The following is a 13526-nucleotide window of genomic DNA, read 5'->3' on the forward strand; positions in this document are numbered from 1 at the left end:
GGGATGTTAAGAAACCCTTAGCTAATACTTCCCATTTCAAGTGCTTTAATGATTTTTCCTTTTCAGTATCTTCAATAAAAAAAAGTTAAAAAGATTTTTTAATGGTGTTTGTGCCATGGTTGTAAGCAGGTTAAGTTCTGTATACCAAACCCCGAACCTTGTTTCATGTTGGACAGTGACAGGCTTATGTTAATACCTTGAACTCTTTGGGCCATTCATTCCATCAAAATTAATACAAACACCTTATTTTGGGTCTTGGTCGCATGCCATTTTTGGGTGGTGGCAAATTGAGTAGTATGTTTTGAAGTGCTTCATAAATGTAAAGCACCTCTTTTTAAGAAGCCAGCTCTGATATACTGTACTTAGGTAGGTGGGATTTGGTTCTTCTCAGTTGTCTTCTGCAAAGCTTCCCCTAATGTGCTGCTATCTAAGAATGCCATGTTGATAATCCTGTCTGTCCACAGGACAGGTACAGCTCATGAAGTAGCAATGCAAGTTTGCCCTTCAATCCTGGCTTGCAGAGCTCAGGCTTCAGGTCATTTCAGATTCTTGGTCTCTTCTACGAAGGCAAAAAAACAAAAAACAAAAATCAAGTGCCAACTGCAGTGGTTGTTTTTATGACCGGGACCCCTCTTTGTTAGGAACCTGACTGAGAGCATCACATTAGTTTCACATACATCAGTGATTGGACAGCTGGGCATCATGATTAGTCTGGGATGGATTAGAACTAGAAACCTAGAGGAGGAAGGCTCCACCCACCAAAGTTATTTTACAAGAAGCAACTACGTTTCTCATAAGGTTTACATCTCCCACTGAGCAACCACCACTGTCTATGCCTTTATTCTTACAGGAGACTGCTTTTTAAAAATTGATCATGCATGTACTATTGAAAAGAGGGAAAAAAAATAGGAAATTATGTGTATCACCTGCCCAGAAAGTCATCTTTATCTGGATCTTCATCATACAAGTCCACTTCTAAGTCCTGACCAGGCACTTCATGAACAACAAACTGCAAGGGTGGAAAGAGAAAGAGTCATAGGATTTACAGACAGACAGACAAACATTCACAGGCCACATTAAAAGACTCAGGCTAGTGACAAGAATGCAGCATTTCTCAGGGTATATTGAGGAAATATATGCGCTAATGCAGGGTCAGCATAAGCATGACGTGTTTGCACCTTGTCTAAAATCCACATACATATAATCCATTTTCAAGCTGATCTGTTAGTTCAGGGACCAGGGTCAAGTTTGCAGGGCAAACATCTGCTCATTTGATTAAGGGGTTCTGAAGATACTAGTTAACTTGTCATTTCAGTTAGTAACATAAAAATAGCCTAAGTGTATTGGAACAGATAGACTAGGGGAAATCACAGAATCATAGAAATGTAGAGCTGGAAGGGGCCTTAAGCAATCATCAAGACCAACCCCCTGCACTGAGGCAGGACCAAGTAAACCTACAGCATCCCTGACAGGTGTTTGCCTAAGATATTCTTTAAAATCTCCAGCTATTGGGATTCCACAACCTCTCTTGGAAACTTATTCCAGAGCTCAACTACCCTTACAGTTAGAAAGGGTTTCACTTTCTAAAATCTCCCCTGCTGCAGATTAAACTCATTGCTTCTTATCCTACCTTCAGCGAACACCAAGAACAACTGATCCTCATCCTCTTTGTAACAGACCTTAACATATTTGAAGATGATTATCAGGGTCTCTCCCCAGTCTTCTTTTCTGAAGACTCAGTATGCCAAAGTTTTTTTGTTTGTTTTTTTTTTAAACCTTTCCTCATAGGTCAGGTTTTCTAAACCTTTTATTATTTTTTGTTGCTCTCCTAGGACTCTCTCCAATTTGTCCATGTCTCTTTTTAAAACATGGTGCCCAGATTTGGACATAGCAGAGGCCTCACCAGTGCTAAGCAGAGCAGGACAATTACCTCCCACGTCTTACATACAACACTCCTGTTAATACATTCCAAAATATTCGGGTCTCTCACAACTATCACATTGACTCATTCAATTTGAGAACTACTAGAATCCCCCGATCCTTTTCTACAGGATTGTCATCTAACCAGTTATTCCCCATTTTGTAGTTGTGCATTTGATTTTTCCTTTCTAGGGGGAAGTACTTTGAATTTCCTCTTGTTGATTACAGACCAATTCTCCAATTTATCAAGTTTATTTTATATTCTAATCCAGTCCTCCAAAGTGCTTACAACCCCTCCCAGCTTGGTGTCATCTGCAGATTTTATAAATACAATTTCCACTCCATTGTCCAAGTGATTAATGAAAATATTGGTTAGTACCAGACCCTGGATTGACCCCCGAGGTCCCCACTAGATATGCCCTCCCAGTATGATAGCAAGCCATTGATAACTACTCTGCATACCATTTTTCAAACAGTTATGCACCCACTTTGTAGTAATTTAATCCAGACCACATTTCTCTAGTTTGCTTAGAAAAATATCATATGGGACTGTGTCAAAAGCCTTTCTAAAAATCAAGATAAACGCCCCTCTCCCCTCATTTGACATCTACTGCTTCCCCTGATCCAACAGGCCAAAAGATCAAAGGAGGAAACTTGGTTTGGCATGGTTTGTTCTCGACAAATCCATACGGGCTATTCCTTATAGCCCTATCATCAACATCATCTAGGTTCTTATAAAACTGATTATCAAACAATTTGTTCCATTATCTTTCCAGGTATCAAAGTTAGGCTGACTGGTCTATAGTACCCCGAATCCTCTTTTTAAAGACAGATACTATGTTTGCCCTTTTCCAGTCCTCTGGGACCTCCCCAGTCCTCCATGAATTCTCAAAGATAATGGAGAATGCTTCAGCTAGTTCGTTAAGTACTCTAGGATGAATTTCATCAGACCCTGCCAACTCGAATACATCTATTTTATCAATAGTCTACCATGTTCTTTCCCTATTTTGGCTTGCATTCCACCTCTCACTGATAATGTTAATTGTACTGAGTATGTGGTCATCACTAACCTTTTCAGTGAAGAGAAATAAAATGGGCATTAAACACCTCAGCATTCTTGAGGTCATCAGTTATTAGCTCTCCTTCCTCACTACAACTTTCCTTTGTCTTTTTCTTGCTCCTAACATTAATAAAACCTCTTCTTATTGCCTATGGCTAGCTGTAACCCATTTTGTGCCTTAGCCTCTCTCTTTTTGTCCCTACCTACTTGTGCTACTCTTTTGTACTCAGCCTTAGCAATTTGTCCATGTTTCCAATTTTTTGTAGGATTCCTTTTCAATTTTCAGGTCATTAAAGAGCTCCTGATAGAGCCATATATTGGTCTTACTATTCTTCCCATCTTTTCTTCACATCAGGACAGTTTGCAGTTGTGCCTTTAATACTGTCCCTTGAGAAACTGCCAGCTCTCCTGAACTCCTTTTCCCATGGGACCTTACCTACACGTTTTCCGAGTCTGTTAAAGTCTGTTTTTTATGAAGTCCAGTGTCCTTATTTTGCTGCCCTCACTCCTTCCTTGTCTTAGGATCATGAAATCTATCACTTAATGATCACGTTCACTGAAATTGCCTTCCATCTTTAGATTTGCTTCCCATTCCTCCCTGTTGGTCAGAATAAAGGCTAAAATGGCTGTCCCCTTGGTTACTTCCTCTACTTCTGAAAAAAAAAGTGTTTTCCCCAATACCTTCCAAGCACTTATTGAAGGACAGAAGAAAAAAAGTGCCCAAACCAAGTATAATCCACATATAAAGACAAACATTACAACTTCATATGGTTAGAAAGATCAATAGATTCTATACCTCAGACATTTCATTCCAGATGGGATTAAGATTTCGTTGAATGGTCTTGCTTCGGAACTGCACCAAGCCAACTCGAAGAATAGCATAAGGGTCAGACTTCCCCCGGAAGTGGTCTTTCTGGACAAGGTTTTCAGCTTCTAGCAGATGAACCCTGACTACTCCCTGAACAAAACAGGACATCGTAGATCAACATGAAAACACAGGCCTCTTGAGAATCTCAATACATTGCCTCTTAAAATGAGCTATTCCGGGTGTTGATTCCAATCATCATTTAGCAAGACTGCCATGGTATTTTGATACAGAACATTTTACATAACTGAGATGTAAAACAGGAAACATCTTTAATGTGTAATTTCATTTACTTAGAAGAGAGCACTTTATACTGAGGCACAATCTAATGTAGGCTATCTTCATATGGTTATAATTGGGCAAGGAAGGTCTCCGGTTGACACTACACGACCACACAATTGTAAATAAGGGCCTGATGCTGCAAGGAGCAGAGCTCCTGATTTCCCACTGACTTCACAGGGAACTGAGCATGTTCAGACCTCTTAGGATGTGCTCCTCTCCCAGAGCCTGAAAGGACAAAAAATAGCATCCACTGGTAAGGCATGATGGTATGATATTTTTGATTAGTTGTTGCAGAGGCGGCCATTCAACTTCCATTTGGTGATTGCATATAGGTGGAAAACAGCCACCTATCCATTTTTCCTTACTCACCCAATATCTAGAATATTTATAGTATATTTAAGAGATTTGCATTTGACAATGTTTTGGATGAATTTCTGTAAGATGATTTTATTTAGTAAAAAGATTTGGGATTTTATGCCTTCCTACCTGTTATTTAAGCTCTTTCATTATTAAATAAAGAATTGCTGGGTTAGCATACAAATGAAGCAGAAACTGAAGATTCATCATATTCCTTCATTAACCCAAAGCTTTTACTTGGTAAGGGAGATCATTGATTAATCTCTTAAACAAGACTTATTTACTGTATGTACAGGATATACAAAGATCAAGAGGAATATCTTGCCAATATCTACTTTTGTACCTTAAAACTATTGGGGATACTATATGAAGATCAGAACAGGACTATGTAGAACATGGGTAGTCTATTTTTTGTCAAGGTCCAAATTTATTGGTCAAAGGGATCGTCAAGGTCCATCCTCCAGAGAAAATAATAAAAGAACCCCTACAATAATAATAAGTAAATAAAAAGATTTCAGGAGCTGTTCAAAAGCATCTGGCAGTCCAGATTTGGCCGGCAGTCCAGATTTGGCCCACAGTCTGCCTATTGACTACCCCCCGATGTAGAAGATATTGCTGAAATATAACCCAGTGTGGGATCAGAGATTAAGAGTACCTAGACACCATTGTGATGGGTGCACTAGAAATACCCAAGATAGGCAAATACCTCTCCTTTCACCCACCACAGCCCTTTCACCCACCACAGCCCTCATTCAGTATCCAGCATCTTTAGCAGCATTGGCTCAGATTTCTCCTACATATTTGAGCTGACTTGATTCAGTTTTAATAGACATGAATGGGAGAGAAATATTGGTTGGTATTATACATGGTATGAGCAGGCTTTCCCCTAAAGTTGAGGCACTGCACCACAGTTCAATACTGCAGTAACTTGTGTTTTCAATCTGAACTGTCTGAGCAGATACCTGCTATCATGCTTCAACCAGTTTTGGTAGGTGGACAATGTCAACTGGGGTCATGTCAACAATACTAGTTCCCACAGTTTAGAGGTTGATGCATTAAACCTGCTGTGCACACAACTCATTTCCCCTCCAGTCTTAGCGTACAGCATATTCAGGTGATTGTGTGTCAATATATTAGGTCATCCAGCTCAAAACATACTCACATATGGGATAGGGAATCGCAGGTGGGAAATTTTCATATTCTTTTTCAGTGGAATTGTGATTCTGTTTGGCAACACCAGCCGGGCAGCAATCAGGTCTTGGATTATTGTGTCTGACATTGAACTGAAGGGAAAATTTAAACAAAAACAAATAGGTCATGACTTCAGTTACAACAAAAGACATCGCAAATGTTATCATTCTGCCTTCCCCACGCCTTGAAAGAGAATGCCTTTAACTCTCAAAGGAGGAAAGGACCAAGATTTCAGTCCTATCTGTGATCTTGCTCATTCAGCTGTGCGTGTGCAAGGGCTCAAAATTTATGTTTGCACATGTATAACTGAGTTGGATGTGCAAATCCAGAACTGTGCATAAAAGTGGCTATTTGTATGCACAACTGCAGTGCGGTGCGTCCAAATCTTGCAGTTACAAAGGTTGGCTGGAAATTTGACCTTAGAAGACTAAATAATGAACAAGAGGATACAAAAGATGAGGCAGGACGAGATGAGGGGGGAACAAGAGGTCCAAATCTGGGGTATCTTTGGCACTACCTCAGGAATACACATGTTCATAGTGTTTTCACAATTTTGGAGTATCTTATTTGGAGTTTTGAGAATTTAAAAAAAATGTAACAACTTCACAGCAGCATAAAATAACAATTTTGGACCTTGGATCCATGCATAAGGCCATCAGTGACTTCAGTTAGAGCCCCCGTGTCTAGAATTTGATCTCCAGCTTCTCCTTATATTAAAGTTGTTGCACTAACAGCCCTGAAGACTGAAGCCCTCCATGTATGTCCAGAATAAGCACTGCATGTACAGTGATAACATGAGCTTCTCCCACCTTTCCCCACCAGCTTGTCTTAATCTATACGCTTCAAGGAATAGCCACGTTTAGGCAATTCAGCTTCCATTCACCCCTTAGTATCTCTGCTAAAACTGCCAAGAAAGTGAGCAAGTTGTGAGGTGGTTTTTTGTGATGCAGGCAAATTACTGGAGTCTTGAGTCCAGTGCTGCCCTTTCCCAAGCTAGATTTATTGAAGAGCAATTAAAAAAAAAAAAAAAAAAAGGAACACGATTGTAAATAGGAAGCTGAAGCCAGACAAGTTAAAAAAAACAGGAGGATGATTAACCAATGGAACAATCTACAATGTCTCCTCCAAGCACTCTGGTCTTTATAGGTTATAAAGAATTAAAACAAGAAGGCATAAGCTCCCCCAACCCCCTTTCTAGGTCACCTTTTTAAAGTAAAATGGTTTCAAGGAGATCATGTGATCTTTACTGAGCACAAAGATCCTTTGCATCCCATCAAATCACAGGAGCTGCAGACTCAAGGTAGCAGCAATTGTTCACTTCATGTGCAAGTCTCTAGGAATAAATGACGGCTGCTAATCAATCATCAGAGCGGAATTTGCTGGGTTTCATTATATATTAAGAACGAATGTCTGGAAACAGAAGCCAGACATTTCCAATTTGAATTTAAGGCACACATTTTTAACAGTGAGGGTAATAACCAATGGAACAAATCTATCAAAGGAAATGATGTGAAGACCTCACAACAACATGGAGAATCCACCAAGACTGGATGCCTTTCTGGAAGATATGCTTTAGCCAGTTATTGGGTTCAGTACAGGGGTAACTGGGTGCAGTTTAATGGCCTGTGATATACAGGTTAGACTAGAATGATCTGGCCTTAAACCCTATGGAATTTATGAAATGCAATAAAATCAATGCTTTTTTTGATCTTTCAGTTTTAGCCTCATACTTGGCCCTCTGTTGTGCTCTCCACTTACTAATGGTGAATGAAGTGCTTTAAATGAACAGCAATTTGGCATGAGCAGGTCTGTACCTACAGGGCAGGATACCATTGGGGGAAAGACTAAAATAAAAACAAAAAAACCCCAACAGAACAAAAAACCCCACCACCACTCCCTCCCGACCTCATCCCATTGAGAAGTAAAGTGCTAGTAAAAAGAGGAGTATGCTGGATAAGGCTGTTCCATGATCTGGTCATGGTGCACAGTTTGACCGGAACAGAAGGCTGAAATCCCATGTCCTTCCAAGTACAAATGCAGAGCTCACAGGCTCAAAGAGGGTCTGATGATAGGACAATCATTTCCTGCCCAAACCCCCATCAACAGAAAGATTACGAAATCATGTGAATTTTGGCATGGACCTGAATCCAACTATGTGTAGCTTTTAACAACTAAATGACTAGGCAGGATTTTGTATTTCTTTACTCTTCCCCATAAATCAGAGAGTCATTTAAAGGAAGAGTTCTGGTTCAACCAGTCTTTCAGCATGTTTCACATCCAGGCATGTTTGTTCATAAAGCTTTCATGATCAACGGAGTGTTTATATGTAACTATAAGGGAAGTAGGAAGGAGCAAAGCAGTCAGGCTCCAGCATTTTGCAGCGAGCCAAATGAATTGTTGCTTGTAAGTGTGCAGTATGTACACGCCTTTCTTGCAAGGGTTTAGAGAATTTGCAACAGAAAGGAAAAGAGATTAGATCCCAAGTTAAAAAGGGCATCTCCTCCCAGGGTAAACTCCAGGGCATACAGCTGCTCTAGCCTCAAAAGGAGTTCTCTGCCACTGTACATCAAAAGGCTTGTATACCTTTACTCACATTGAGTAGCAGCACAGTCCCATTTGACTCAGTGGAGTAAGCAGCTACTCAACATGCACAAGTGTGTCTCCATCTGGTCCTAAGCCTTTTTCAGCAGGAAGAGGAGGAGATAGAAAAGCAGCCCCTAAAAATCATTTTTAGTTTAAAAAGAAGGACTCATGAGTAACCAATTGGTAGGTTACTTTTCCTTTCCATGTGACGAACAGTTTTCTGCTTAAGCTGAAAGAACTCAGAAGTAGGAAATGCATCTTTGTTCCTGATAAACAGCTTGAAAATCCAGAGTAGTGGAGCCAAATAGAGAGATGTGCACATTCACTGTGTAACTTAAGTATAAACAATCAACCAAATCGGTATTTGAGAAGGGCTGGGGCAACTTTGTTGTGTTTCTTTTGGGAATCTGAAGAGTCAATAACCCATTGTGGGAAAAGCAGGGGAATTTCTGCCATTTTGTTGTTAATTTAAAAATAGATTCCATGATTAAGAAAACTACAATAGAGTACACAAAGCCCAGGATAGGTGGCTTATATTTGTTCACCTCAAAATACAGTATGCAAATCCCTTAACTCTGGATATCTGTCCTTATAAACTATCAATGCAAAATCATTTTTGCGGTGCAGAAAGGAAGGCCAGCTTTTTAAAATGTAGGCCTTGTTATGGCCTCAGTGTCTTTTGTGACTTGGCACAAGAGAGTTGGCTAGCCGTAATACTTCCATCGTGAGCCTCAAGTGTGATGAAATGGTAGAAAAGCAATTCTGATGCCTGCAATAGAGCTTTGAGTTCAGATTTTACAGATACTATTGTTATGGACAACAGTATAAACCCCTATGATACATAGTTCTTGAAAATCCTTTGGCTCAGTTTCTAGAGAAAGGGGTTCGTTTCTAGACCATTCCCCCTCCACCTCCCACCCCGCCTGTTTGTTTTTTAAAGGGGGAGGAAAAAAAAAGAAGAAAAAAGTGAACACTCACCTAATTCCTGGGGCATCTAGGAGGTTGGTCAGGCCTGCCCAATTGACTTCCAAGTGCTACAGTAAGCGGGGAGGGAGAAAAACCACACACACACCAAACTGAACCATGTTAATGAATTTGCAACAAATGATTAATGAGCCTAAAAAACAAGACATATCCAGCTAGTTAAAGAAAACCAACTGGATTATGTTTACACCTAAAAAAACAATGGCTGAGAATGAGACATTTCCTCCTTTATTTGAGCTGCCAAGACCTCCATGGAGTCAGTGTTTCTTTGGGTCTTATTCTCCAAAGACTTAGGAACATAGAAATTGCCATCTGGTATCAGAGCAGCAAACTGGTCAGTTCAGTGTCCCACCTGAGAGCAGCCATTACCAAGTGCTTCACACACAGATGCAAGCAATCCTGTAGTGGAGAACTGGGGGGCAATCCACCCATCCAGGAAGTGCCTTCCTAATTACCTCATGCCCTGAAGCACAAGGATGTGTAGTCCATCCAAACTTGTGTGGTGTTTATATTTCTAATCACAAATGGAGGAGATTGCCATGGAGCCAAGCGATAAGTTAATTGATCACCTGCTGACTTCCCATAGGACATATTCCAACAACCCAGCAACTTCAGAGAGCCATCATTTTAAAAAACACCTTCAAGATGTCAGAGTATTGTTTCCTTCTTCTGTGCCCCAAAGTGATTCTGCCCTGTGACAGTAACAGTTTTTCTATACATTAAAAAAAAATGTCACAGCTTTAAAATCCACTACTTCATGGCTCTGCTGAGTCACAAACATAGAATTCCTTTCCTACTGGGATAGCTAGGAGAGCTGTTTATGTGGGACCAGATCCAACTAAGGCAATGGGCTTTACATGCAGAAGGATTTAAAGAGGACAGCCCTAACAACAGGCTAGCTAACTGAGAGACACTGGAAATATGGCCCCGTGTTTTTAAAGACACTCAAACTGTTTTAGCAGTGCCTTAAATATAGATGTGGCAGCTACAGAACATGAATTGGGCAGCGTGGTATCAAGGTTTTATGCAAGTCATCCCAAATGAACAAGGATTACTTGTAAGTGGTGAAGCTGTAGTGAGTCGTGACCATCTCAAACTCATCCTGATAAAGCCACATTACTACACCCCACCATCACCACGAATTCCATCCCCACAGATTAGCTAGGCATCACAGCCATCAGGCAGGCGTCCTCAACTGGCTCGCGTCTTCTGACTTTGCTCATATCCTTCTGAAGGGAGCTATCAGGGACTTTGCACACTTCCTTTGCTAGATGTTTACTAAGGAATCAAGTGTGTCACCCCCATCCTGGCCACCCCCAGAGAACACCTCAGTTTGAGGCCATTCTCCAACTGCGCCATGCCATTAGGTCAGCTTGAACAAGAGATGTGTTCAGAAAGCACATTCCTGGGTGACTAGAGTGACCCAGCAAAGTCACATATGAGCTGAAGTGCTAAAGGGAACCCAAACGCTCAATCCAGAGTAGCAAGACTGATTGCTCAGTGCAATAACTCTCTGGAACCACCTCTCTGGAAAGGCCTTTGAAAACAGGTTTTACAGTGAGTCCAGAGAGGACTGGAGTTTCATGGATCTTCATACAAGCTCAGACTAGACCAGAGCAGCTGGTTTTGTTTGAGACGTGACTACGTTCTTCTCCCTCATACGGACTACAGCAAAAGATTTACAGGTGTTTGAAGTGAATGTTTGCAGTTCATCCTCAATAACTGCTGCTACCTTCTCCCCTTCTTGGATCATAAATGTGACATTTATCATGTCCCTCTGCTGTACTGCTAGTGATAGAGTTAACTTTTCCGACAGTTTGGAATCTATTTGAAATAGAAAAGTCTACCACTGCCTACATGTCATGCAGTCCACCTTACCTTCCACTGTCCTGTTTTCTTACACACACCCTTCCCGCCACCATCTTCCTTTGTACCTTTCCTTTGTTTGAAACAAACAAAATCCCCAGAGCCAGAAGACTCCATTGCTAATTTTTAAACTTGCATTTTACTAGCCTATAGAGGTTTCCTCTATTTAGCCTCTACTCCAAGGGTAAGATCCCCAGCTCATGTAAACTGCGTAGCTCCACTAACTTCAGTTTACACCAGCTGAGGATCTTGCCCTGAAAACTAAGTTCTTTGAGGCAATGACATCATCTATGCACTAATCCAGGTGATTAAGGCAAGGATCTTTAGTAATACAGGGCTTTTCAGCAAAAGAGAGGATTTCATTTTTGCTTCACTCTACTACTCCATGGGATTTCCCTCCTGCCTATGCACCACTTATGCCTCTTACTGGATTTTATGTTTTGCCTTCAGTCTCGCCATTGGCGATACGTCCAGCACCATTTCTGTCTTGCTGAACTGTTGCCAGAGTTACTCAGAGCCCAGGACCAGTTGCCATCTCATGCAAGTAGTAGATTGCTGGGGCTGATCATTTCTTAGTAATGTACCATATTAGTTGTATTGCCAGAAATATTTTAATGTTGGTAAAATACACTGGTGTCTTAGTATACCCTCTCCAACAACATGGCCAACCTATACAGTCACTTATGGACTAAAGCAGATACTATGATAAGTTTGTGACTACAACAGAGGCACACAGTAGCAAAAATTTCTTTAAATTTTAATGCAGATCAGAAATCTACTCCCCAGAAGTCAATAAACTGCTCCACATCTAGCCTCCTCCCCACAGCTATGTTCTTCTTAGCCTACACCAGAGACCACTGGATATTCCCACAGTATGTACCACGAATCCTTATAATCCAAAAATACACAATGATCAAAATTCTGCTGTTGCAACCATGCAGCACACTGAATTCAGTGGTGTTGTGGGGGGGTAGCAGGAGAATTTTCTCTAGTCTTATACTGTGCTACAGTCACTGGGAACTGGAAGTATCTTCATTATAGCTAATGCCAACCAAAGGGCAATGCTTCATGGAAGGGTTTATAAGTGTGACCCACATACTGTGTGCATTTGGTCTCTAATTACCTTTACACTTGAGCAAAAAAAAAAAAAAAAAAAATCCACACAACTCTATCCAGAAATACATTTAAAAAAAAAAAAATAAGTGAGTCATGTTATAAGCTGTCACTAGAAAGAGAAAGATGCTCCTCATTTGGGTGTGTTGGGATTTAATTCACAGCAGGTGGCATTCACAAGGTTACACAATTAGGCCTTCAATGCAAGGAGAACACAGACTGGCACCTAAGCTGGCTGCATTTATTAACTGTATTAGTAATCGGTCAATGGTCTTGCAATAAAGGTATATGGACAGACTATCTACCACAGTCACTAGGGAGTCTGTGCATTCATAGAAGCTAAAGACTAACTTGGCATGCAACACTGCAGGAGAACAAAATGCACAAGAACATTGTTCATTATATTATCTAGATCTCTAAAAAGAGTAACATTCCTCATTTTTAAAAATCACATTATTGTTCAAAATTCTATTTAAGTATTACATATCAGGCAGGGAAGTAACCAAGCTATTACAGACAGATGTTTAAAAGGCAAATTGGCCCTCACTGTCATATGAGCAAAGATCAAGAGTCAATCAGGCTGAAGAATGGGATTCACTACAGACTTACCGGTTTTTGAACAAAACACATTGTCAAGGCTCCAAAGAAAGGCACATCTGTGATAAGAGGTTCCAGTATCACCCGTAACGTTCCATATAACTGTGAAGAGAACAGAGGGAAACTTTAGTCTGAAGGCAACGGCCAGGATGAACCTGAACTGCTGCCTCATTTACAGAGATGTGTGGTCAAAGCACACAAACGGGACATAGTACTCCAGAGTTCTGGCCCTAACATCGATACCCCGTATCATAGGATACGCTTCTCAAAACCCATTCTTTATTGCCAGGGTCCTACACCCTCTCTTATCTGAGCAATGAATTCATAGAGCACTTATCTTCTCTAACTTCGGTGGTAAGCTTGGGCTGGAACATCATCTACTTAGTTTGTAACAAGTTATGTTGAGAGGAAATCCAAAATGAAACGCTTTTCACTGGCATTTTAAACACAAACCACAAACATCAAAACATTTCTAAACTATCTTAAGTGCTTTTAAAAAATGTATCAAAGTGACTTCGGACCCCAACCCCATTTTCAGAAGTGACAAACTCAGGTTCCCAAGTGTTTAGGTCACTTCTGAAAATGGGGCTTGGGTGCTTTTGAGAATTTTACCCCTGCCATTTTGTAGAATCTTGTTTCCACAAAGTTTAAATTTGGAGCCTAAAAATTGATTTAAATCTACCCCAGTAATACTGGGATTAACTATAT

The 13526-nt window shown here is 40.6% G+C and overlaps 1 protein-coding gene across 1 annotated transcript in view; it reads right to left on the reverse strand.

The window, feature by feature from the left end:
* Nucleotides 1–13526, reverse strand: part of ESYT3 (extended synaptotagmin 3) — a 58461-nt gene that overhangs the window by 16947 nt on the left and 27988 nt on the right. Inside the window, exons 6-10 of the mRNA XM_077830556.1 lie at nucleotides 12831–12920; nucleotides 9237–9292; nucleotides 5647–5767; nucleotides 3777–3938; nucleotides 927–1009 (exon numbers count right to left, since the gene is read on the reverse strand). Of these exons, the coding sequence (XP_077686682.1) occupies nucleotides 927–1009; nucleotides 3777–3938; nucleotides 5647–5767; nucleotides 9237–9292; nucleotides 12831–12920 (512 nt within the window). The remainder of the gene's footprint in view (nucleotides 1–926; nucleotides 1010–3776; nucleotides 3939–5646; nucleotides 5768–9236; nucleotides 9293–12830; nucleotides 12921–13526) is intronic.

Source organism: Eretmochelys imbricata, chromosome 11, assembly GCF_965152235.1.
Source record: "Eretmochelys imbricata isolate rEreImb1 chromosome 11, rEreImb1.hap1, whole genome shotgun sequence".
NCBI lineage: Eukaryota > Metazoa > Chordata > Testudines > Cheloniidae > Eretmochelys > Eretmochelys imbricata.